This window comes from Lycium ferocissimum, chromosome 5 (assembly GCF_029784015.1).
Source record: "Lycium ferocissimum isolate CSIRO_LF1 chromosome 5, AGI_CSIRO_Lferr_CH_V1, whole genome shotgun sequence".
Classification (NCBI taxonomy): domain Eukaryota; kingdom Viridiplantae; phylum Streptophyta; class Magnoliopsida; order Solanales; family Solanaceae; genus Lycium; species Lycium ferocissimum.
This window is the reverse complement of record NC_081346.1, coordinates 25,218,149-25,245,808: the sequence shown is the minus strand read 5'-3', so window position 1 is coordinate 25,245,808 and position 27,660 is coordinate 25,218,149. Positions and strand designations below refer to the sequence as shown.

The following is a 27,660-nucleotide window of genomic DNA, read 5'->3' as shown; positions in this document are numbered from 1 at the left end:
AATTCAAATTTTTTTGAATTTATTAGCTGTTTGAATGAGATATGAGATCAGATATGGAATGGGAGGATATTTGCGTGAATCAGGGAACATTAAAAACTGATTTTAATTTAAATTGGAATAGATTTTGTTTCCATAAATATAGCACTTTCAGTTTTCTCAGCGTGTGTATTTCCGTTATATTTATCCTATATTTAAGTCGACGCATCTACTAGCTAAATATAGGTCCTCTATCTACGAATTGTAAATGTAAAACATATAGTTATAGGTTGTTAGAAGGAGCTAAAAGGTAGCTGTTTGTGAAAAATTTACTTTATTGTATGGGTCATTTATTGGGCAATTCACAGGAATGCCCTTATTTTTGGGTGGTCTTTAATTTTGCCCATTAAATTGGTGATTTTTAATTTTTACCCTTCGTTAGAACCCTTTGATTTCGGGTTTGAATCCCCACTCAGTAAAAAATTTTAAAAAAAAACAATCGCAAGATAGAGTTTGGATTCGCAAGGCCTACCTTCAGGCAGAGTTTGAAACTCTACCTTGCAGTCAAACTCTCCCTGATCAGGCAGAGTTTGAGTCAAACTTTGCCTGATCAGGTGGATTTTTGAGGCAAACTCTACCTTAAGGTGGAGTTTTGAGGCAAACTCTACGTTAAGGTAGAGTTTTGCCTTCAAGCATGCCAAAACTCTACCTAAGGCAGATTTTTGCCTTATACCTGAATTGAAAACTCTACATGTAGGCGGAGTTTTGCATGTAAGGTAGAGTTTTGCATTCAAAATTCTGCAAAACTCTGCCTTGCTAAATTCCTTCTTTTTTTTTTGTTTTTTTATTGAGTGCCATTCTACTGAATAACCTTGGCAGATATTGCGAAGGACAAAAATTAAAAACCACCAATTTGAGGGACAAAAATTAAAGACCAGTTCTTTTGAAGGACAATCCGCACAAAAAAAATGTCATTTACTCAGCCATAGGTTAGTAGAGCAAAAATATGTAATAAAATGGAAAAAAATGTCAAAAAAGGAGAAAAAGATAAATGCAAATGTTGGCCATAGAGAGATGCTATATCACCTTGTCTATGCCTAGCTTTATATTATATATAGATTCCACAATTGTGCCATGTAGTAACATTTATTTTGTTATTTAAATGAATGTTATATCTATTTTAGTGTTAATTGCTATTTCACATAATTTGTTCTTTTGTGATATACAACAACATACTATATTCACGCGATACACACGTGCAACACACGTACACTTAACACTAGTAATAATAATAATCTGATGGTCTACAATGATGAGGAGATGGAAAATTTATACTATAATAATTTTCACTGTAATTGGCTTCGTGAATCTCACACATTACACTTGTTACAGGAAAAAGATCGTGGTCATTGAATATGATAAGCTGAAATTTTCGGATATCTCAGAATTTGGCCGTGGTTGAAAAGTAGATGGTCGAGAATGGTGTTAGTTAAATTAGAAAGAAGATCAAGAACAAGAAAACAACTTATCAAATCACTGCCACTACATTGAAAGCGATTTCGGACCAACTACGGTGCAAATTGTTTAGCCCATAAAAACAGAGAGACTAAAGGTACGACACGCTGTGGGTGGTGGGGAAGGGGCAAATCAGCTCGTTTTTCCTTGCACGGCCAATTCTGATGTGCGCGTGGCCACTCCCATTTGCTAGCTTTGTACTAGCCCAATAATACACAATCTATATATAATATAAAGTTAGGCATAGACAAGATGATGTGGCACCTCTCTATAACCATCATTCCTATTTATCTTTTTTATCCTTTTTTTTTGGCATTTGTTGGATTTTCTCATCATTTTATGTAGTTATTCAATTATTAAATATCTAAACATTTGGTTCTCAAAATTAAGGTCATGCACGAAACTGCTCAAAAGTGCAATTAAGTAGCCCAAACACGTTCTCATGCACAAATAGCAGAAGAGAAATTTTAGGAAAAGCACTAAATGATATTAAAGAGGCCCTAATGAGTAGCGTATATTTAATTATCTGCAGGTTAGGATATGTTTGATTTGCTATGCCTCTTTCACTTTTTCTCCAGACATCCGAGCTTCATTTGTGTAATATTTCTGCTTTTTCTTTTACGAGCATTGTTACAAGGTTATTTTTGTATGTAATAACAGTAAAATACAATCCATCCTCTTCTTTGATGTGGTGTCATTTTTGAGTCCTTTTATTGTATTTTTTGTTGTTTTATGCTAAATTATTGATTTGGTGTCATTTAGTCAAATTGAATTGCAATGTGTATTTATATTACGTGAATGTTGTGCATTCTAATTTATCTTTTAACGGCAATTTAGCAAATGCAAAGTCTGTTGCGTCAAGAAAGTTTTTATCTGTAAGAACAATTTGAGGTATACTAATACACATGGCAAGACTGGCAAACATAGTCCATGAGTTCTTGCCCCGTCAATCCGAAATTCTTGGGTAACATGAAAAAGGAAAATTATCATTTTTGCTGCATATCTAATATAGAGTTATTATCATTTTGTTAATTTCATGTTCATCGTGTATTCTCTCGTTTGATTTATTTGTCTTTACATTTTTTTTTCAAGTTATTTATTGTAAACAATTTTTTTTTCTTCTTAATTTTTGACTGGTGTATTAAGATGTGCTAAATATTAAAAGAATACGGATAGTTGAATGGGAAGTTCTGACTGTATCAAAATTGATTCATCGTATTAGTTTCATTATTTCTACATATTAGAAGGGTTGATTTTAGTTTTTGAAAAAATTATATCAGTATATTTAATTATATTGGTCTAGAAAAATTATTTGATTAAATTCAACCATTATGTCTTACTTGTGGGTCACGACTTATTCCCTGATGAAAAAGTATGAGCTGTGTTTAAATAATTTTAAGCACAACAATAACCCAGTGAAATCCCATAACGTGGGGTTTGGGGAGGGTAGAGTGTACACAATCTTATTCTATTTATTAATAATATGCAGAAGTTCTTGTATGTACATGTTCTTTCAAAGTGTTTAGTAAACTTACTAATTACTTGTGATAAATAGTTATATGGGTTTGAGTTGGTTAAGAATGGAGATACCAAGAGTAAAACTATTCTAAGATCAGCGGCGGAGCCAGTAAGGGCCGAGGGGTTTCATCTGAACCCCCTTCAGCGAAAAATTACACTGTTTATACAATGTTAAAATAACTTTTTATGTATATATAGAAGATGTTGAACTCCCTTTGACATCTTCGTGTGGTTACTTCTTCATATTTTGAACCCCTTTGGTGAAAATTCTGGCTCTGCCACTGTCCAAGATATCTTCTTTTGGATGCGAAGAATAGTGAGCTCAAATCCTATCTTCTCAATAAACAACGAACAATAACTTAAATGTTTTATTTCGTATGGTAATTTTTAGTTATAAGATCAAATTTATGTAACTTAGTTTTCTATCTTAGTAAATTTTCAAATATCTTTTACAATCGCGCTTTTATTAGCTTTTTATTTCTCTCAGAAAAAGGGGATCATGTTTAAATTAATGATTAGCATGATCATTTCGTAAGTTCTCTAACATCTCTTAAAATCGCGCGAAGCGCGATCAAATTCACCAGATCAAGATAAAGAGGAAGAAGCTTATTTCCACCATCAATGTCGGAGAAAATGTATTTCACATAAGATAAAAAAGACTAAAGGAAAAAGGGACCCACAAGAATAAAGAGTGGAAAGAGAATTTCTTTATTCTTTGCAATAATAATAGCTTCATTTCGAAAAGTTTTACTATGTGACTCACATGTCAAGTCATACTTGTGTGAGGCACTTCTTTATTGGACAAATGGACAATCTGGGTCCCACTTTCAAAGACTTCCTCTGCCAAACTACCCTAATTCCTTCGTCTCTCTTTTTCCAGTAAAATACCCATCATTCTTTCTATCCCTTCTTTTATCTTCTTCCTCGTTCATTCAACCATTATTTTATTTTTTGTTCCTCTTTCAGATTCATTTTTTTTCTCTATTTTGTTCAATTTATTTTTTACGGAAAAAAAATCTAGAGCAATTTTTCATTTTTTATAATACGGATTAGAATGTGTCATATTTCAAAGGTTTAACTTTGGAAAATTCCTTTTGGGGGATTTTTGCAGCTGATTGAATCAGTTCTAGGCTTTTTTCTTTAGCAGTGGATTTTGAATCGATTTTAGTGGTCAATGGGGTTTTGACTTTGATACTTTTATGAGAACATTTTAGTTATAAGAATTGAAAATGATAATAACAATGAATTTTCTCCTTTCTTTTCTTGATGTAACACGACACTATCTACCAAATTTTTAGTCACCCATATTGAAGGAAATATCATTAAGTTATTTTTGCTTTTTTCTAGTGCATTTGGGCATTGGTGGAGGATTTTTTGTCGTTCCAGTTAGTAGGTCATGTGACTACAGTGTAGTAGAATAAAATTGAGAACATATTAATGGAGGAATGGGAGAAAGAAGATAAAAGTGTAGTTTGGCAGAGGAGAGAGGAAATCTTTGAAAGTGGGACCCAATTTGTCCATTTGTCAAATAAAGAAGTGCCTCACACAAGTATGACTTGGCATGTGAGGCACATGGTAAAACTTTTCCATCTTTGATAGTTGGTCTTTAGTTACAGGGTAGGAGGGAACATTATCACTGAGAAATTTTTTCATTCAAAGAATAAGATAATTAATTATCATTTTCAATACAACTTTAAGACAAATGATTACCATTCTCGATAGAATTTTAAGACAAATAAACCATGATAAAGAAACTCCTGTTTGTCTAACTATTCATTTTCCTTTACAAATTTTCATTATCTTTCTTTCTTACAACAATAAATCAAAGAAATGATAAAAAATAAAAGCAAAAAAAAACAAAGATAAACATGTTTCTTAACCAAAGAGAGGTGCCACACCACCTAACTTATGCCTGTTCGGATTGAACTTGAATACATACACTCCACCTTGTTTATCAAAAAATCTATCTCACTCAACTAAATTTTCTTAATTTTCATATCATGTCATAGTCTCAAACTCCTCTTTGAATAATTATGAACTTCTGAAATTTAAAATAATATAAAATGAAGAATTTAAAACCAGTCATTTAAATTGTCCCAAAAAAAAAAAAAATTATTTCCGTACCTTAATATAGCTCCTTTCACAATTCAGCTTCATATATTTTGACGAAGAAATGGTCCTAACCATCATAAGAAAAAAAATATTATTGCAAGAGAAGCCACTTCAGAGTTTTAGTAAAAGTGTACTTCTAACTTTGTTCCTCATATATTTCCCTAAGAGAAGGTTCATATATATCTCCAAAACATAACTCCTCAGCCGTGGGAGAGTAAAGTTTTTTTGCTTTTACTAATGAGTTTAATGCACATTAATCACATTAACATAATTAAGAGAGTTAATGAAATGACTTTTAATCTTTTTTAACATATCACATAAATGAGAAAATAGAACAAAATGCCAAAAAAAGGAGAAAAAAGATTATTGTGTTTCTTGGCCAAAGAGAGGTGCCACATCACCTTGTTTATGCTTAGCTTTATATTATATTATATTATATTATATATAGATTCCATACAATGTCCCAACCCATGAGGCATACATGCTTGTCTAGTCCATCCTGCCAACTAAACGATCCCAATTTTCTCGAGAAGAACTTATAAGAAATTAATTATATAGGAGTATATTTTAAGCAACGTTCATTCTTTTGCTTCTCATTTATCATTTTATTTTTCTCTTCATTATCATCTTGACGAAAAGGATTGAGATCCTCTCTAGAATTGGTGGCCAAGTTAAAACAACTTTTCGTACTATAGTAATCAGTTTGTTTTTAGGGTCTACTTATGTATTGTTTTTAGGGTCTACTTATGTATTTCATCTCGACGACAGGGGTGAACAAAATTTAATGGTTGTGGTCAAAATACCACGTCAATTGTATCGAAGTCAGAAGATCTCTATATTTTAACTAGTATATCATAAATTATTTTGGTTACGTATATTTGTACTGACTCTTTTGTCTTTTTATACTTATTTTTAGGACCTTCCGTCATGATCATCGGAGATAAGTATAATCCCACGAAATGAGTCAGAAAACATTAATGTCTCTATAGGCTTGTCCAATTTGGTGCAATAGGTAATTGTAACAACTAACAACGGTTTGTGTAGTATACAAGAAATCCTATTTTGTGTCCACAGGAATACAAGGCATAGCGTATTAGCTACAAGTTAAAGAGTATGACTCAATACAATGAATGATGTAGCTAAGTAAGAATGAAGCAATTAAAACAACTAATATTCATTTGGAGAATGTGGTAGTTGACTGGATAGAAAGCAAGCTACATAATTACTTTTTGTTGTTTTATATCTCGACTAGCCTGTGTGCACCTTGACGATTCTAATAAATACCTGTTACCGCCAATCCGCCCTACTGCATAGCTGTGTACACTAAAATCTAATTAACGAAAGGTGGACTACTTGATGCTCTTTCAGAAAGTTTGTGACTGGCTCAACCTTTCTTCTGGGTGATACTTCAGGCTGCACTTCCCAGCTTCATCAAGTATCTCCACATCAAATGCAGGCAAGAGTGGTCTTCCAACAACTTGAACGTGCGATATACTATAAAAAAGCAAATTAATAAGGACAAGTTACACATTTGGCCATAGGCTAGAAATTATTACATTCGCTAGCCAAATATACCAAAATATACATTATTATGTATAAAAAAGTTTATTTATGTCTATTATATGTTAATATAAAAAAATATACATTTGCTGGCTATTATTTGGTCAGTGGCTATTTGGTTCAATTTCTCAATTAATAAAGTTGTCTTAGAAACTCCCCAAGCCCTGAGATTATACTCATAACCTTTTAAACCAATGTGCTTATTCAGATATAAAACAACCATACGGTAGAATATGACTGCAGTAATAGCTGGAAATAAAAGTCATTTAGAATTTCGAGGCCGACAAACCAAAAGAGGGGGAACTGACCATATATAATATAGACCATCCATTTGTTGTCTTTGAACTCTGCCTAAGAGCTCCACTTGTAGGATTCCGCCAATGCAAAGAGCAGGTTCTGGCAGCTTAAACTTATGCAAGATGTTCTCCTGTACCCATATGAAGCAAAGCATAGCTGTTACAAAGTCAAGATACATAAAAGAAGAAATCTTAACCAAAACTTCACTGCAACTGAAATCGATTATAAATTGGTCGCTTTCGTCAGCAAAAAAGATGATTAGTTCATCAATGAGCACCTACTAGCTGTGTTAAATGGGTGGTACACTACCGACAAATAGATGCTCCGACACAAATAAGACCAGGAATAGTCTTAGTTAGGGAGAATCTTGCACTACTATGACTTGGGAACTAGTTATTTTCCCAATAAAAAAAATGTCAGCCTAGAGTATCCGTTGATCATTTCAGGGCTAAAAACTTATAAGAATAAAGGAAATTAAAATACCATTACTGTTTCTAACCTGAGCCATGGGAAATGATGGTGAGGTATATGTCCATACGATCTTCTCAGGGTAAGATCCTTGAGCAGCGGCTGATTCATGTCCGTTGTCACTTTCTACATCTATTTTAACATTAGGATGTCCCACCCTGAATCTCATAGCTTTTGCTGAATAAATGGGAAAGCCAAACTGGAAATACGCTGTTACAAAATCATAATGTTTCTGGTTAATGAAGCAAAAAACAAATAAGCAGAAGATAAGAGCTTGAGGTGCCACCTTGAAATGGTTGTACATGAATTTCTGAAATCAAGCACAGCTTTGAGATTAATTTATATGTTAGCGTCTCAGGAACTGCAGGATCATTTTGTCCTCCACTTGACCAGTATGAAGCCCTCCACCCCATACGATCACCCGGTGTTAGCGTGTTCAGAATGCTTTCTTCAGGATAGTTGTCAGTGCTTGATGCATGGATTGCATCTATTAAGCATTCTTCCGTCATAGAGTTGGAAAGGCCTTGTGTCAAAAACGCATAAAATCTGTGATCCCTCTCCAGACATAACCACTCCCTAGACCTTTCAGGGTCAGATACTACTGGTACAACCGTGTTTTCAACTTCAATCATATTCGCAACACTTGATATTTCAGGAAATCTTCTTAAACAGAGATGCTTACACAAGCCATTTCCAATCACTGCACAAGAATTGATTGTCTGATATAACAGGCAGTCAATAAGAAAACACATAGTTGCATACTACTCCTAAATGAATGATTTATGAGATTAAAATAAAAGCAAGCAGAATACAAGGATGTCTTCGTCTGAGTAAACATGAGGAACTCTAAGGAGCCGTTTGGCCCTGAGAATTATTTCACTTTATTTCAAAGTCATAGTTTAGTTATAAAATTTCCAAATCCAACTTGGAGTTGGATTACAAATTTAGAGAAGTGCTCCATCTTCATAAATTTCAAATAAAGTGCTCTCTTTTCTCCTTTGCAAAAAGTATAACCAAACACAACTCCAACTTCATAAATTCCAAATAAAGTGAAAAATATTTGGAATCTAGGCCAAACGCCTACTAAGTTCTGACAAAATCCAAAAGAACTAGACTGGTGAAGAATGCACTTAAGAAGGATCTAAAAAAGATTGGAGACCCTTCTCATGGTCATGTATACAATATGGAGTGATCGTTAGATATATGATCCAGCTGCCCAACAAGTATATAACAAATCGCATCGCCATGTCACCAACCCTTCAAACTTATTCGATTTTATCCAAACTAAGACTAACAAAACTACAGGTAGCACAAATGAACTTATGAAACGTCAAAGTAGTATCAATGAAATAGGTTACCGAATTGACGCCAAGAACTAGAAACAGCAGAAGCCCGGATAAGATCACAAGGGTCCTCCAAACACGTTAGGATCTTTATAGACATGTCTGGTAAAAGCCATTGCACAAAATCCCCACATCCCTCCATTTCTTTTCAACGATCAAGGCCTTCAGTCACCTAACAAACCCAACAACACAAACTTAAAATCAAATAATTTGAATACAAACAAAAACAAATAAGCAAATTTAAGTACTAGAACATAAGGTTGGATTCTGAGTTCTAATATTCAAATACAAAAAAGATAGAAATCTCAGGCTCGTAGGACAGTTGGGGTTCAAACAAATACTTGTGTCAGAAAAAGAAAAACACAAAAAGAAGACAATAAAGACCTAGAATTAAGTGAGACAGCTTAAAAGAAAACATAAAGTGAAACCTATACACAAAGAAAGAAGGGGATGTTGAAACCAAGAAAAGTACAAAAAGAGTGAAGAAAGGAATTCACCTTTTGCAAGAAGGAAAAAAAGGATCAAAACAAACCCCAAATGAGAGAAAAATGCAACTGAGAAAGAGAAAGGAATTGATAATGGGAAACCATATACATCAACCGACAACCACAAAATTAAATTAATTCTACAGAAAAAAGTACTGTACTTAATTAAAGACTGAAAGGAGTAGTAGTATATACCAAGTCAACACACACCATTAAGAGCAATAATTAAGATTACTTTTGATTCCCATGCCATTATTATACCTTAGAGAAATAAGCACTAACAGTTTTTATGAAGCAGAGCGGAGAGAGAGAGAGGATATAACACGATAGATACACGAGGAAAAGTACAAAGTTTAGTTTTAACGTATTAACTGGAGGGGTCAGTGTCATTGTGTCGTGCACGTGTACAGAGTGAAGGCCTTGAACAGAGATGATAAAGTTAGATTATGAAAATATGATTTGCTTAATCCCTATATTTTATGTAATTCATGACATTTTGATTTATTCAAATTTAATTATATTTAAATATTAAATTAATTTGGGACTAAATATAAAGTCTAAGTTAACTCACAAAATATTTTCTCAACTTATTAAATAAATATTTTTTATTTAATATGTTATATATAAGTAGTATAGTAGTAATAATAATAATAATAATATAATAATAATAATAAGAAGAAGAAGAAGAAGAAGAAGAAGAAGAAAATAAAATATCTTTATTTTATGTGGTAATTAAGAAAATTATATGAAAAAATAACAAATTAATATTATTGGGACTTTTTCACAAATACCTATGCGGATATAATATTTTAGAGAAAATGGGCAAATACCCCCTAACGTATGACCAGATTACCAAATACACACCTATTCTATACGGGGGTCCTATTACCCCTTGAACTGTTTAAAAGTGGAATATATTGCTCCCTCGTGGCGAGGAGAGTGCATTCACTCTCTTTGAGAGAGTGAGAGACAAAAAAACATTATTTTTAATATTTCTTTTAATAAAGGCTTAATGCGTATATGCACATCACACACACACAACTTATCTCTTTTTCCATTTTCAAGACACACACACACACACACACACACAGTGTTGTTGTTTCTATTGAATCTCTGAACTTGGCCTCAAGTGTGTCTATCAAATACAATCCAACTTACATAATAATATCTATGATGAGTTTCATTTTCTTTAGCCTTGCGCGTGAATGTCAATCGCATCCTTCGTGGAAATTTCAACTGATTAAAACACCACACCCATTTTAATTATACACATCAGATGGGAAGAAGTGTGCTACTGTGTTATACAAGTGAAGAAGCAACACTTAGACCAATCAAATAACAAAACTGGAAAATAAGAAATCAAAATTGAAAATTAAAACTGAAAACTGAAAAATAAGAAGCCAAAAATATTAAGCAACACCAGATCCTATTATGTTATTCCAGAATTCCAAAAAAGCTTCAAAATCAATCTTAAAAGCCTGGTCTTCAATTCCTGGTTGGCCGAATTGCTTGGTTCGTTATACACATATTTTAATGATGTGTATAATTAAAATGCGTGGGGGTGGTGTGTGTGTGTGTTGGAGGGGGGGGGGGGGGTTAATTGGTTGAATTTTTCATGTAAGATGCGATTGATATTCACGCGCAAGGCTAAAGAAAATGAAACTCACCATATATATTATGTAAGTTGGATTGTGTTTAATTGACACACTTGAGGCCAAGTTCAGGGGTTCAATGGGAACAACACTTAGTTGAGGTGCCAAAATGAAAAAAAAGGGTAAGTTTAGGGGGCTGCATATCCTTTAATAAATATATGTATTTTTTGTTCTTTTCTCTCCCTCTTATTGCTGCCGCTAGAGCTGACCACCAGCAAGCCGGCCGGCGACCACGACCATTGCCACCTTTCTCTCTCTTCTTTATTTTCTCTCGCCTTTTTCTATTTTTATAAATACAAATGTTGGAAAAAATGCTTTCAGATCTGGCCAACCTTTTCAGATCTGGCTGAGTTTTGTTTTTTCCGGCAACTTTTTTAATCGGGCTTGTATTTTTGCAGTGGATCTTGTCGTTTCGGTGTTGCTACGGCATTGCTCCGACGGTGGCCATTGTAGCACCACCATCAGATGTGTTGCCATAGTTCCAGTGGACTCCCTCTACTTGGTCACTACAGTCGGCTAGTTGTGTCGCCATCGGAATTTTATTCTTCACAGAGCATTCACCACCCTAAAACATCCATTGTTTCCACCATTAACGCCACCCTTTAGAGCCTCCATAGCACCACCACTTTTAATCAACAGAAAAACAGAAGCTCTAACTACCGAAAATAGAGCACCATCGACCGCCGTATTCGTCAACCAAATTCTCTGGCATGTCATAATTGGCCTTGCAATGTAAATTTGACATCCATGAGCTTATTTGCTAGTATAAGAAATGTAGAATGGTTTTTGCATTGACAATGGTCGAATTATTGTCGATTCCCTCCGACGGTCGAATAAAGTCACATTAATGGCAAAAAAAAAAAAAAAAAAGTGACTCCTATTGCTTCATGCTTGGCCACTGAACCACTGTTATTCAGTGGTAAGAAGGAGACATGAGGAAGATAAAAGAAAGAAATTAAAAATATAGAATAATAAATAAAAAAAATTGAAATTTTACACTTGTCAAGCGCGTGTTCTTCACCTAAGAACATATATGTGGGTGTGGCTTTTTAAGGGTGTAATAATTTCACTTTTAAAATTTTCAGGGGATAATAAGACCCCCGCAAAGGTAAGGTGTGTAGTTGGAATTTCGGTCAAACCTTGGGAGCTCTTTGGCCATCTTCTCAATATTTTACTGTCAATAACCACCCATTTCCTCTAAATGAATCACGTGTCGACGTCCTCTAATTAAAGTTTTACTTTCAACTCAGTTCAATATTAAGTGTCGCAAGTAATGATTGATATTAATGTAAAAAGGCGTATAAGAAATAGTACAAATAATTGAATCACATTATCATAAACCATTAAGGTAAACAAGTGTGAATTATATATCCGAGGACATAACACGTGTATAAATGCTGGGTATGTTAAAAATATCATTTTTCAAAAAATATATTGATTATAAATAATGTCGGAGCTGTATACGGTTAAAATCGAACCAAATTGTGTCCGATATGAACGGAGTAAGAGATAGGCCGAAGGGGCACGAGCACGATCAACCTTGCCTCAACATCGAGGGTGTTTACCGGACACAACAGATCCGACCCCGACTAAGCTTATCTGATTTTCGGTCCGGACAATCAGTAATGGTACTGCCACGCATCACCAAACCGTTCTCATTATTCAACGATAACAAGACGGTGTCGGAGGGCATACGGGCCGGGCCTTATCCATTTTAGGGTTTTTAGAAAGGCTTTTTAACATTGTACTAAAGGGCCCATAAAGGATTACCTATAAATAGAGGGCAACTCTTTCCTTTTGGGGGTTGGCTTTTTCTCATTCCACAACATTGTAATCAGCATATATTAAAAAGATCTTCTCAAGTATTTTGGTCCGGATCTGAGTAGTTCCACTAAATCAAAGCTCATTCTACACGTTGATTAGCTTGTCCTTTCAGTTCATGATTGTTATTATCTTACAAAACCTACCTCAGCTCGCGTTATATCACATCCATATATATATATATATATGGTTACCACATATTAACAATTCATCCACATATTCTATTCACCACTTACAAATCTAATTGTTACCCGTATTTCGGGGTAAACATGAGCGAAGACTATTTAATCAGACACGTAGCAAGCGAAGGAGGAACTCATAATGAACCCCGATCAGACAGCCTAGCCCTTTAACCTCCCGAGGACTCTGTTCCGAATCCGATATGAACACACCGGGCACCCGTGCTTTGGAAGGATATATTTGCAAGGACCAAAGTACCCGGACCATTTGGTGGAAATAAAGCTATTAGTAATGCAAAGAATAAAGAAATTCTCTTTCCACTCTTTATTCTTATGGGTCCCTTTTCTTTTAGTCATTCTTGTCTTATGTGAAATACACTTTCTCCCACATTGGTGGTAGAAAGAAGCATCTTTCTCTTTATATTGAATTGTGTATTATTAGGCTAGTAAAGAGCTAGCAAAAGGGAGTGGCCTCGCGCACGTGAGAATTGGCTCGTGCAAGGCAATACGAGCTGATTTGCATCCCTCCCGTGTCGTACCTCTTGTCTTTCTATTTTTCTGGGCTAAACAATTTGCAACGTAATCGGTCCGAATCGCTTTCATCGATAAGTTGTTTTCTTGTTCTTGATCAATAATTTAAGTAACACCATTCTCGACCATCTACTTTTCAACACGGCCAAATCTTGAGATATCCAAATATTTCAGCTTATCATATTCAATGGCCACTATTTTTTTCCTGTAACAAGTGTAATGTGCGAGATTCACGAAGCCGATACAATGAAAAATATTATAGTATAAATTTTCCATCTTCTCATCATTGTAGACCACCAGATTATTATTATTACTAGTGTTAAGTGTACGTGTGTTGCACGTGTGTATCGCGTGAATATAGTGACAGGTAGGGGTGTACATGGACCGGGTTGGTTCGGATTTCTTAAACACCAAACCAAACCAATTGCGTCGGGTTTTTAAATTTATACACCAAACCAAACCAATAAAATTCGGGTTTTTCAACCTCGGGTTATTCGGGTTTTTTTTTTTGGGAATAATCTTGATACAAAACATATAACTTTTACGTCAAATATTTCTTTAGTCCTAGTAAGATACAACTATGTAATTAAGGTGTTTCATAAGAAAATAACACAAAATGTGAGAAGAGTGATGACATTGTATTAAAATATTCAACAAAAGATAATAAAATCGGTTAAAATAAATATTGCTAATTAATAAGCCATAAAGAAAATGACCATAATCTAAAAGTACTAAGTCATGCTAAAATAAGTACGGCTAATAAGTATTAATTACATGACAAGAAAAAAAAAACTTAAGTTCTGTATTTTCACTCTCTAAACCAATTATGCAAAACTAAAGAATAGATATCCAACATTATTGTCATTTCTATGGGTAAATTGAAATTCTTTTGTTAGTGTTAGTGTTGAGTTGGTTTTGGTTTGGACTTTATATGAGTTACTAACATCCATAGGATATAAAACTTATTCACATTCAAAATCCTAAGTTCAAGCTTGAATAATATGATAATAGATGAAAAACTATGAAAAAAATTAAGAAATATTTATAAATTACATTACAAATAAATATTTTTATGTATAAAATATTTTAAAAATTGAATACATGTAATGTCGGGTTGGTTTGTTCGGTTTGACTTTTTTAGCTAAAACCAAACCAAATCAAACCAAACCAATTATGGTCGGGTTTGTTTTTTCCAACACCAAACCAAGTCAAACTAAACCACTAGTCGGGTTTTTTTTCTCGGTTTGACTCGGTTTATCGGTTTGGTGCGGTTTATCGGTTTACTTTGTACACCCCTAGCCATGAATATCAATGTCCTAGGTGCCCTTAACGTCCTCAAGTTTGCTAAAAGATGTGAAAATGTGAACATTATTGCTCATGTATCCACTGGTCAGTTTTTAAAGATCTTCATAAGGGTCCTTAATTATGTTATTTATTTTTGAAACAAAAATATGTGATTCTCTTTTAATGTACTCTCTCCGACCCATTTTATGTGGCAATACTTTGCCTTCTAGTTTATTCAAAAAATAATATCATGAGCTGCGGAGCTTGGGGCCCGAAATATTCGAACCCCCTTAGCCGGAAACACATTGTATACGCAGATGTTGAATCCTCTTGATAGAAATTTTGTCTCCGCCATTGAATGTAATTCTTCCTTAATTAGAAATATTTAATTTTAAATTTCTCACTTTGCCTTTAACGTGATGATTTACGGCCACACAACTGCTATCACTTGTTTTTGACCACATGTTTTAAAAGTTTTTATTTCTTTCTTAAACTCCGTGTTCAATCAAACACGACTGCATAAATTGAGACAAACAAAGTATAAATTATTATTGTCAAGATTTCTTGAAGAACTTGTCTTATAATAATCTTTGCCGTAGCATATGTTTGTGGAGAAGGGGAAGGAGTAATACCAGAGAAATCATTCAGTTTGGGTGAGACACTCAACAAAGACACAAAATTAGACATTGATGTGGAGAGGAAAGTGATAGAGGACAAACTCAAGGAAATTGAAGCTCAAAACTTGACAACAAAGGAAGTAACAATGGCCATGAGAGATCTAGGCATTCAAAGGTTAGCAAAGTCTCAACTCATAGAATTTTTTAAATAATATATATAGAAGTTTTTATGATTTAAGTTATATATATTGATATTGAAAGAAAAATGCATTATTATTGTAGTCTAATTAACATTGGAGCAATGATAAAAGTTGTCTTTGTCGGTTTGAGCAGTGGAATCAACCATTGATATTTGTGTCAGGGTAGGCTACCTATAAATTACATCCTCTTTGGGGTACGACTCTTCTCCAGATCCTACGTGTGAATGCGGGATGCTTCGTGCACTGAGCTAGATTTCTAATTGTATTTTAGCCTATTTTAGCATGTTAATTACATATCTTATTTTCTAAGTTTTTAATTTCACTTATTATGGACGGCTACATATATAATTATCTTTTAGGTGAATCTAATAATATAAATATTCTTTTACAATGTCAGCATAAAAAACGTTAAACTCATCTTTTTATTGATGCAACAAAGTCATACCAATTGTTTTTATTACATTAACATGGCTTAGGTTGATCTTTTAGGGCAACTATGCATGGATGGCCAAACACATATTCCTTCACAAAAGCAATGGGAGAGATGCTTTTAGGTCACTATAAGGAGAATATACAACTTGCTATAATACGTCCAACAATTATCACTAGCACTTATAAAGAGCCATTTCCAGGATGGATTGAAGGAGTGAAGTAAGAGAATCACAAAAATTTATAAATTCCAAAATACATATTTGTGAAATCATCCTTTTTTATTACGACCATCACTAATTGGACAACTAGTGTTACTCAAATTCTTGAGATCATGATAAGTGAAATAAAGCACAGCATTTAGAGATGTGACTCATGTCCCTCATATATTTTCAATTGCAGAACAATGGATTCTTTATTTTGGCATATGGTAAAGGAATATTGAATTTCACCTTCGGTGACCCAAATTCTTACATTACGCGGTATGTGCTCTCTATATACTAAGTTCAATTTATGGTACTATCAGTTTCATTTTATATGATTTTTTTTTTTATTGATCTGTTTTACAATAAAACTAATATTCTTATATTTGAAAATAGTTAACTTGACACTTCTTCTTTTATTCTTAATGAGAGTTTTTTATAGCCGCACTAAGATCATGACATGTTTAAGACACATGTTTAAAATTTTTTATAGCCGCACAAATGTGTTGGCATTTTAAGATCATAACTTACAAAATCATTATTTTTTGTTCAACAAATCTGTGCCTATTCAAATTATGTTATATAAATTAGAACGAAGCGAGTACATATCTCCCAAGAAAAAGAACGGAATATCTTAAGTTATATGCACTGTTAGTGTAAAGAATGTTTACACTACCGGGTCATTTTTACGTATTGTAACAAGTAACATGTCATATTGTAAGATTATAAATGCCAAAAATTTTAAAAGGCTTGCTTATAAATATCCTTTGGGTGACTTGATAGTGTAAAAAATATATTTATCGTGTGTTGATATATATAACTTAAACTCTTTGCTAAATTATAAGGAAAATATTTTTACCCTTTTCACCTCTTTAATTACAGATTCCAGGAGATACGGTGGTGAATGCAATCGTTGCAGCAATTATAGCACATATTGGAAATCAATATAATTCTTCTCAAGGATTTATATATCACATCAGTTCTTCTAGAAGAAATCCCCTAAAATCTTCAGATATTCGATTGTTCTTGTTTAATTACTTCACCAAAAATCCATGGATCAACAGAGATGGGAAAATCATCAAAGTGGATATGCCTACACTATTTAGCAGCATGGATAGCTTTCGAAAATACATTTTAACCTATTATTGGCCACTGTTAAAGGTTTCTTTTTTAATATAGTACTAAATTAGGGGTGTACATGGACCGGGTTGGTTCGGATTTCTTAAACACCAAACCAAATCAATTGCGTCGGGTTTTTAAATTTATACACTAAACCAAACCAATAAAATTCGGGTTTTTCAACCTCGGGTTTTTTAACCTCCGGTTTTCTCAGGTTATTCGGGTTTTTTTTTTGGGAATAATCTTGATACAAAACATATAACTTTTACGTCAAATATTTCTTTAGTCCTAGTAAGATATAACTATGTAATTAAGGTGTTTCATAAGAAAATAACACAAAATGTGAGAAGAGTGATGACATTGTATTAAAATATTCAACAAAAGATAATAAAATCGGTTAAAATAAATATTGCTAATTAATAAGCCATAAAGAAAATGACCATAATCTAAAAATACTAAGTCATGCTAAAATAAGTACGGCTAATAAGTATTAATTACATGACAAGAAAAAAAACTTAAGTTATGTATTTTCACTCTTTAAACCAATTATGCAAAACTAAAGAATAGATATCCAACATTATTGTCATTTCTATGGGTAAATTGAAATTCTTTTGTTAGTATTAGTGTTGAGTTGGTTTTGGTTTGGACTTTATATGAGTTACTAACATCCATAGGATATAAAACTTATTCACATTCAAAATCCTAAGTTCAAGCTTAAATAATATGATACTATGAAAATAATTAAGAAATATTTATAAATTACATTACAAATAAATATTTTTATGTATAAAATATTTTAAAAATTGAATACATGTAATGTCGGGTTGGTTTGGTTCGGTTTGACTTTTTTTAGCTAAAACCAAACCAAACCAATTATGGTCGGGTTTTTTTTTCCAACACCAAACCAAGTCAAACCAAACCACTAGTCGGGTTTTTTTTCTCGGTTTGACTCGGTTTATCGGTTTGTTGCGGTTTATCGGTTTACTTTGTACACCCCTAGTGACAGGGTAACTAGATGGCAGAATCATTCCAACACTACTCAGTCCTCTATGATGCCCATATAGTATATATTATATATTGACATGGTATCACAAATGATTGGTTCATTCTTTCAAGAAAAACACTCAGTCTTCTATGATCCCAACATGGTATACTATATACTGATAGGGTATCATAAAGAACTAGTTCATTCCTTCAAAAAGAAGTCTAGTCCTGTATGATACTAACTTGGTGTATATGATACACTAACAGGATATCATAGAGGATTGATCCATTATAAAAAAAAACACTCCTCATTTCTCCAGGATACCCATATAGTATATATCATAAAGGACATGTTCATTTCTTCGAAAGAAAAGAAAATTTCTAATAAAACATACAAAAATATTTTAATTTTTATATATCATTTAGCAAGTTTTACTTGTGGAAAAAACAAAAAAGATAGAGTCATATTTTAAATATAAGTTTTGTTTTCATTTGCAAAAGATTTTTTTTATAAAAATATATTTACTATAATTTAGTTTCAATAAATAAGCTAGTGACTTCAGTATTTTTCATAATTACTTCTTGTTGTAGTCTAATTATTTAGTTTTTCTATATTTTTATTAATCTAAAAAAATTAGCTATATATTTAGACTGAAACGCATTTTTTTTTTCATATTTTTTTGCTTTTCAAACAAACGAGCTCCTTATACCCACCAACAAAGGATGTGGTGTAGTGGATGAGGCTGCTTCTCCCTTAAGCAGAGGTCTCGAATTCGAGCCCTGGGTATGAACAAATCCTTGGTAGGGAGCGCTTCCCCCCGAATGAGGCCCTACGCGGCGCGAATCCAAATATAGTCGGGCTCCAATGCGGGTACCGGACACCTGATGGAAAAAAAAAACTCCTTATCCCCACTCATTCTGTATTTTTTTTTTTTTTTGTATTAATCGTTGACAAATGTAAGCTTCAAGAAAATTGGATTTTACACGTATGCATTAGTTGTTTCTAAACCATCTGACCTCTACTTCTTTTTTTGTTTTGTTTTTTTGTTAGAAATTTGTGTTAGGGCTCGTTTGGCTTAGCTTAAAAAAATCAGCTTATAAGCTGAAAATAGCTTATAAGCCGAATAAGTTGGGCTACCCCCACTTATTTTTTTGAGCTTATTTTAAGCACAAAATGACTTATATAAATTCGTGGCCGTCCAAATATTCAAAAAAACTGAAAAAGCAACTTATAAGCCAATCCAAACGGGCTCTAGCCGCCATTTCTTAAAGTGAATGTCGGCAGTAATTTGTTTTGGGCAACACGGGTAACAATTTTATAGCGGGTCGGTATTAGTGTAATTAACTTCGGTGGGGGGCAAAGACTGGTAAATACTTGGGCCGAGGAGGATTTTGTGTAATTTTCCCTTCTAACCTGAAAGTTCACGTCTGGGCCTTTTATCTCAAAGGCCCACTATTCTCACGAGAACAATGGCCCAATTCATTTTAGCTCCTACACATCAGCTAGAAACAATTCAAAGGTTCCAGCACCTTCCAAAATAGGAAATGTACGGCTGTACATATTTTATTCCCTTAATAGAACACCTCTACATTTTATCTTGTTACAATAGGAAATAAGCAAGTGTAGTCAGTCAGAAATAGCCTTTTATAATTTCGTCCATTTGCACTTGTATAAACATAGCACTGTACAGATCTCATATTCATTCAAAACATAGTAGAGAAAATTCCCTAAATCTAACACATTATCAAAAGGATCAATTATATTTGGATTAATCACCTTGTTTGTGACCTCAATATTATAATTGATATATATTATCAGTTAAAAATGTACACGGGGTAATTTTATTTTAATTGATAAAATGAGATTAAGAAGAAAAAAAATTATCTCCACTTTTTATTAGGTAAAGAGATTTAAAAGAAAAGGAACAAGAAGATATTTCTTTAAAAATAATATTTTATAAAAATAATGTGTTTTAAAAGAAAAGAAACAACATGTTTATTAGGAAAAGGGCATTTTTGACCCAATTAAGTAACAATAGGGCATTTTTGTTCAATTTCCTATAGTTTAAGGGCATTCTTGGACCAAACTATGAACGGAGGACATTTTTATAAATTTCGCATAGTTTAAGGGCATTTTTGACCCTTTTCTGTAAATTTAATGGGTTGACCTAATAAATTAGGTTAAACATACATGCAATGTAATTTTATAAAATTGATATTTCTCGAGTAATTTTTGTGTCGCGTAAACAAGCGACATAAATTTTTCGTTATTTATTCAACTCATTTTGAACCGTCAAGATTCAACCCACCCATTTGAGACCAAGGGCGGATGGAATGTTGTGTCGTAGGGTTCATCTGAATCCACTATTTTTATGCTTCTTCATGTGTAAATATGATTAAAATTGCAACAATAATAGACTAAATCCATAATCTTAAAACTACAATAGATTTAATGCTACAAATTTTAAAGGATGAACTCATATACTTGCGCTGTTTCAATTTGGTTGTCGTACTTTTCTTTTTGGTCCGTTTAAAACAGAACATCTTTTTTTTTTTTTTTTTACAACTCTTTAGTCCAACTTTCTACATGATCACATGTTTAACACCACAAAATTAAATGACATTTTGTGCATTCTACATATCTTTAATTTAAGACCACAATATTCAAAAGTCTTCTACTTTCTTAAATTCCGTGCCAAGTTATAATCCCATTTCCTTCTTTTCTCTTTTTCACATAATTAACAGAAAAATTTAGAGAGGTTCATTAAATTGTGCAGCTTGGTTCGAACTTTTGACCATCCAATTAAAATCTTGACCTTTTAATCATAGTATTTGATATGGAACTGGAGAGAAATCTTATTTTTCCTTACAATTACAAACTCTTCTTTTTATAGTTCTAAAATTTTAATTAAGACTTTATGTCTATCAGGACTCTTAGGGTCGTTTGATTGGTGGATAAGGATAATAAATTCGATATAAAATGTATAATCATTTAGTCTCTGAATTTTATCCCATTTTTTACATTAAAATGATGGGATTAGTTATCCCAATACCCATATGGAAGATGAGATAGTTAACTCCATACAATGTCCTACATATATACTTGTCTAGTCCATCCCGCAAACTAAATGATCCCAATCTTCTCGAGAAGAACTTATAAGGAATTAATTAGGAGTATATTTTAAGCAGCGTTCATTCTTTTACTCTCATCTATCGTTTTATTTTTCTCATCATTATCATCTTGATGAAAAGGATTGGGATCCTCTCCAGAATTGGTGGCCAAGTTAAAACAGCTTTTCTTACTACAGTAATCAGTGTGTTTTTAGGGTCTACTTATGTACTTCATCTCGACGACAGGGGTGACCAAAAAATTAATGGTTGTGGTCAAAATACCACGTCAATTGTATCGAAGTCATAAGATCTCTATATTTTAACTAGCATTTCACAAATTATTTTGGTTACGTATTTTTGTACCACTCTTTTGTTTTTTTGTACTTATTTTTAGGACCTTCCGTCATGAACATCGGAGATAAGTATAATCCCTCACGCAATGAGTCAAAAAACATTAATGTCCCTATAGGCTCGTCCAATTTGATGCAATAAGTAATCATAACAACTAACAACGGTTTGTGCAGTATACAAGAAATCATATTTTGCGTCCCCAGGAATACAAGACATCACGTGTTAGCTACAAGTTAAGAGTATGACACAATCCAATGAATGATGTAGCTAAGTAAGAATGAAGCAATTAAAACAACTAATCTTCATTTGGAGAATGTGGTAGTGCAAGCTACACAGTTATTTTTTGTTGCGTTATCTCTCGACTAGCCTGCGCGCAGCTTGACGATTCTAATAAATACCTGTTACTGTGTAGCTGTGCACACTAAAATTTAATAGACGAAATGAAATTACCTAACAATTTCCCCTCTACTGTAAAGTGACCTCCGATTTTCCATGATTTTCACATGTACACTTTATCAATCGGTACGTCACACTCTAGGTGCGACCCACATAATTGCATCAATTCTATTCCTACAATTTAACAAGTTAAACCTACTTTTGTTGGTCCAATCTCAGCAGGAAGAATGAGCACGTAGTCTAAACAAAGACCACCTTTAGTGTGTGTACAATCAATTTGAGTCATTGAGAACTTTAACTTTGTTGGCATGCTAGAGTACTTGTCCACCACAAAATCTCCCACATGATAATTTATCCACTTTCCTGGCTCATTCAAGTAATATTGTGCAGTTGCCTGCTGGCCATTTGATGTTGATAGTAGAAACTGTACTGGTTTGATATTCCAGCCGTGGATTTGATCAACGGTGCAGATTCGTCGGCCTAGTCTTCTCGACGTTTTTCCCAGCTGAAGCCGAAAGAATAGGCTGTAATTTCCTGCTGGGAATTCGAATTCTAGGTTACCTTCCACTTCTACCCACCATATTTGTTTGAGAAATGCAACTGTCCTGAATCTGTAGATATTTTTGACAAAACATTAGTTCATGGTTAGTGACTTAGTGGCATACCAAAATTTTCAAATTATGGATGTTCAACTAAATATTTAATTGCTATGGAGACTGAATGCCCCGCGAATATATTTGTATAATTACTAATTTTTTCTTTTATATGAATGATAAAGTTTGGCTTTAGATGTATTGGTGCTCGAGCACTCATAACCTATAACATAGGTCCACCATTGTCTATGTATTGGGAATTTTATATATATACCACGTTTTTTTACATAAAATAATTAAGAAGAAATCGGATGAGAATATAATCTTGAAAGGGCTTATCAAAAGGATATCCAGAACTGGATTCATTTTTCTCAAGCACATGATTAGTTGACTTAACTCTCAAAAGCATCTTTAAATGGGATGACAGCCCCTAGGCTGACCAAGATGGAAATTAACCACGTAAATTTGCCAGCGAGATATGCTCCTAGACCTAATATAGAAAGCATTTATAACTTATACATATCACATATATTTATAAAAGATTTTCATTTTATCAATCATGCATTTTAACCTTGTGGTGCTGTAAGCTACCTTATTATTTTCAGGTTTTTAATCATATTTATAATGTAATTGCAGGCAAACTTATACGATAAGCATTTATAGGTAACATGATCAAAATGATAATTAACCTATGAATTACCATGTAGATTTTTGGTTGACTAGATATACCGTCTTTAGTAAGATAGGCGGATCCACACCATTGGTGCGGGTTCGCGGGAACCCACAACTTCTATCCGAAACCTTGTATTTATAATGTGAAACCCTTCAAATATATAAGAAATTTGAGGCGGAAGCCGAACAATGACAGAGGCGATAATATTTGAACCCACATGCCTTCAATCACGAATCCGCCTCTGGCGTGAGCTAACACTAAGATTGGAAGTTTATATTCCTGCTCCATCTTACCATTTTGTTTATATTATACTCTAAAGACGAGAGTCCTAAATTAATTTCTTCTTTAATTAGAAATTAAAGATTTTTATTTTTTTTACAATAGAATCAGTCAATCAGGAGGTCCTTTTGACTTTTTTCTTTTATTTATTAATATCGGATATACGGATTAATGTCTTATACTCCAGGTCATGACATGATAGCGTAACTAAAAACTTACTAAAGTTAAATTCACTGGGCCAGGAAACATTTTCTTTTTAATTTTAATTAATTTTCCGATCATTTAGGTAAAAGCGATTCCCCCTTTACACGTTTTGGTTCAAATGTCAAATTTCATCCCTTCAATTATTAGAGCTTGGTGCTGTTGTTTTGTAAATTTCTTCCTCCCACGTTTTCTCCAATATCAAAGAAACCAGTAGTACATAGTGTTAAAATATACACTCTAGTCAAACAATCCATTAAATTAAATATGAAAAGTTAAAACAGACACTCTAGCTAGAATGGTAGCCTTAGAATATCGAGTATAATGTTAATTTCTGTGGAAGGAATTCATTTCTTTGACAGCTAGAGATATATGCATCATTTTCTCCTCTACGTTTATTTCTTTTCTTCTAAATGACTCCAACTCCTATTCATATCTCAATAAAAACTTATAATTAGCTTATTGATCAAAGCAATTTCTTTCTTGATATACCCAACATGCCACATTTTTCTTTGGCATAACAAACATTCATCTTTTGATAGACACTTCTCAGCATTCATGTGCCATAATCAAAGCCATATCAATTTCTTCATTTACTATGTAAAAAGGTAATGCATGGTTACTATATATGTTAAAATTGAAAGGTACTTTAATTCAGTTGGTTGTCAGAGAATAATGGACAAACCTTGATTCATCAGATGACATATGGTTCCAGTATCTGCGGTCTTCTATGCCTGTTATCTTCATTTCCTTCCACGATATACACACACATACCCCTTTATTTTTTTCCATCCAAAACGCCTGCCATAAGGAACTAACAGCCTAACGTTAATATATGTCTCTATCCTTACGGGACGGTCATTGTAATCAAGAGGAGAAATTTGAACAAAAAGAAGAGCAAGGAAATTAGGATAAAAGAACTGAACTGTTGAATTAGAAAATTGGGTTTGCAGAATCCATGTGGATTAACTCGGATTCATAAATATATATAATTTGTTATACACTTACTTAAATTTAATTGAAAAAAAAAGAGAAAAAGACGACAGTTGAAAATTCTCCAGAGTTGTGACTTGTCATAAAAGAAAGATAAAAGAAGTCCTAATGTGTTGAAAAATTCCTTAGAACAACAAGATTTTCAACGAAATATTGGAACGACTTCTGTAACTCAATTATAGTCTTAAATTGTGAACCTTTATGATGTGATTCGTGTTTTTGACATGTAATTACACTATTGACTAGTCAAATAAAAACTATTGTAAACCTTGAATTCACAAATACTGTTATAAATCTTGTGGAACCAGATGTTCTTGATTCTTACTAAAGGATTTTGAGAAGAAACGACTATATATACACAATAAATCTGAGAGACCAAAGAAGAGTCATATGGACACACCTTGTATTTGCTACTCCCAAAGTGATTTGGACGACATAATCTTGCAAATATCTGTTTCTTGGTTAAGCCACATGACTCTTCTTCCAAGTGGTAATTTTTCACAAGAATTTGATAATTTTCAGGCAACTTTGGTTCCCAAACAACATCAGCCAATGAAGCTTGACGGAATGTCCTGTTCACGTGACCAAATTTACAGATCTCAGTGGGGTCCAGATGTGTAAGAACTAAAGCTATGCAGCTCTCTGGCAAATCTCCAAGGCCAGTCTCCGAAGGACCAGTATTACTTGTTAATTTCTCATGATCCACCAAGCTAGAAAAACCAGCCCCCATATATGCAAATAATATAGCAAATAAAAGCTGCTAGCTAAAATGTGATCATAAGGGGCTTTTATGAGAAAAATGATAAATTAAGGAATGGTATCAATGAATCTTGAGTAAAGAGGAAGGGACTTTCTCCATAGGAGGGGAAAAAGAACTACCTATGCAGAAAGTATGCTTAATTGAAGACTTTTCAACTTTATTATAGAGTATATATATACATAATGCTCCAAAAACTTAAACAAAGGAGTGAGCATGTGTCACAGTAATGAGTATGCAAGTCACCATGGGAACATTTGTCAAATGGTGGTGTGTCCTTTTGTCGAGCACTTTTATGATCTAGCGGACAGCTTGATCGAGCATCGAATTCTATGTTACGTTAACCATGCATCCAGTCTCCTCTCAACCATGGTTAAGCATATGCAGTATGGAATATATGCGGGCTTAAGTTAAAGTAACAAATTCATATTTTTATTTTCCCACATATTCTTTTTTTAGTTTGTTAAAAAAGAGAGGTGTGTTTTAAGTCAACTATCATTTTTCGTGAGTTTTCTACCTGAAATAGCACATATGCGATTTTCCTACCTGAACTATCACCAACTATTTATCAAAACACGTTTTAACTATCAATTGCTCACTGTTTTCCTACCTGAACGATGGTGATAATTCAGGTAGGAAAAGGGAACAACTAATAGTTGATGTGTGTTTTGATAAATAGTTAGTGATATTTCAGATAGGAAACTCACACACCTAATAGTTCAGGTAGGAAACTCACGTTAAAGTGACAGTTCATGTGTGTTTTTGTTGGGTTTTGTGTGGTGTGAATGAGAAATTGAATGACTTTCCTGAAAAGGCAAAAGAGTACCAAAAGATGTGACTTTTCTGTAAAGTCACCACACCTTTTCATGTACCCAAACTATTGGCTATATATTCCGAGGCTTTGCCTCAATTCTGAACTACTGAAAAATTTACTGCTTTTAATCTCCTCTCTCTTGCATTCTGCATCGTTTTCAAAAGCAAAATGTAAGTGTGCAGTGTGATTTGCTGCAACCATTTGAGTTCACTGAAATTCTGCAATGCAACCGCTATTGCAAAATAGTTTTCCATTCTATCCTGGGAAGAATTAATCCATTACCCTTGACAACTGTGAGGGAATTAGATTTCTTAAGGATACACAAAAAACTTGTGGGCTCGGAAATATTCCGATTCTTCTACATTCTATTCTTAAACGTTTTCTCTGTTTTTTGGATTCTTAAAACAGAAACTAGCTTTGTTAAATTACTGCTTTGAAAACAGAAAGATAACAAGCTTAAGAAATCTAGTTTTTTGCTGTTTTAATCTTTTGTGTTCTGATTTGTAAAGGAGATATAAAAGTACTCTTTTCAGACATAAAAAAAAAAAAAAACTCTTTTCAGAAGATAAAAAAATACTTTTCAGAAATACAAAGCACTCTTTTTGGAGACTAAAACCTTTGTGATTTTCTAGTCCGTTGTTTGGAGATTAAATCTGTGTGATTTTCTACTCCAAGTTACTACATGGTTTAAAGAATATAGCTTTACCGATTTAGTAATGTTCGTTGGTTTGAAGATATAAAATCTTTGCTGACTGTTTATTCTGTTTGAAGAGATAAAAACTTCACCGATTTATCAAATCTGTTGTGTCAGAAACTATTCGGTTTGAACATATAAAAACTTCACCTTATTCTCTGGTTAAGAGAAGAAAAATATTATGATCGTAAGGATGTTCATTGCATTCTATGGTACAAATCGCTGATAGAGATAAAAATTAAAGGAAAATTCTAATTGGAGTATTTAAAGTGTGAACGGACACAGTTTTTTTCTATAACTCTCTGTGATTCTCCTTCTGATTACAAAATTCAGTGGCTAAGAATTTATATGAAAAAGATCATATTAATTTATTCATATTATCTGTCTGTGTCATCTATGTTCATGGCAAAGCCTTCTTCATTAGTTTCGTTCCCTATTTTTCTAACAGTCTCAAAGAGATGCAGGCCACCAATCTTTTATTGATAAATTAAGTGTTGCTGATAAA

General features: G+C 33.3%; 3 protein-coding genes across 3 annotated transcripts; 1 reads left to right on the top strand and 2 right to left on the bottom strand.

The window, feature by feature from the left end:
- Positions 1-6,271: 6,271 nt before the first annotated feature.
- Positions 6,272-9,197, bottom strand: LOC132056592 (F-box protein At4g00755-like). Its single transcript, XM_059448870.1, is given in 6 exon segments — positions 6,272-6,506; positions 6,508-6,615; positions 6,990-7,108; positions 7,478-7,656; positions 7,733-8,146; positions 8,805-9,197. Coding segments are annotated over 6 exon segments (1,002 nt in total). The 5' UTR covers positions 8,932-9,197; the 3' UTR covers positions 6,272-6,451.
- A 5,561-nt stretch (positions 9,198-14,758) lies between these two features.
- On the top strand, positions 14,759-17,251 carry LOC132058323 (putative fatty acyl-CoA reductase 7). Its single transcript, XM_059450865.1, has 4 exons — positions 14,759-14,846; positions 15,341-15,533; positions 16,048-16,209; positions 17,073-17,251. Exons 1-4 carry the CDS (start codon positions 14,759-14,761, stop codon positions 17,092-17,094), a joined length of 465 nt encoding a protein of 154 aa, XP_059306848.1. The 3' UTR covers positions 17,095-17,251.
- Positions 17,252-22,201: 4,950 nt separating this feature from the next.
- LOC132056591 (F-box protein PP2-A13) lies at positions 22,202-25,869 on the bottom strand. The gene is made up of 3 exons (XM_059448869.1): positions 25,291-25,869; positions 24,583-24,698; positions 22,202-22,762 (listed from the first exon to the last, which is right to left on the bottom strand). Exons 1-3 carry the CDS (start codon positions 25,618-25,620, stop codon positions 22,333-22,335), a joined length of 876 nt encoding a protein of 291 aa, XP_059304852.1. The 5' UTR covers positions 25,621-25,869; the 3' UTR covers positions 22,202-22,332.
- Between the last annotated feature and the right edge of the window lie 1,791 nt (positions 25,870-27,660).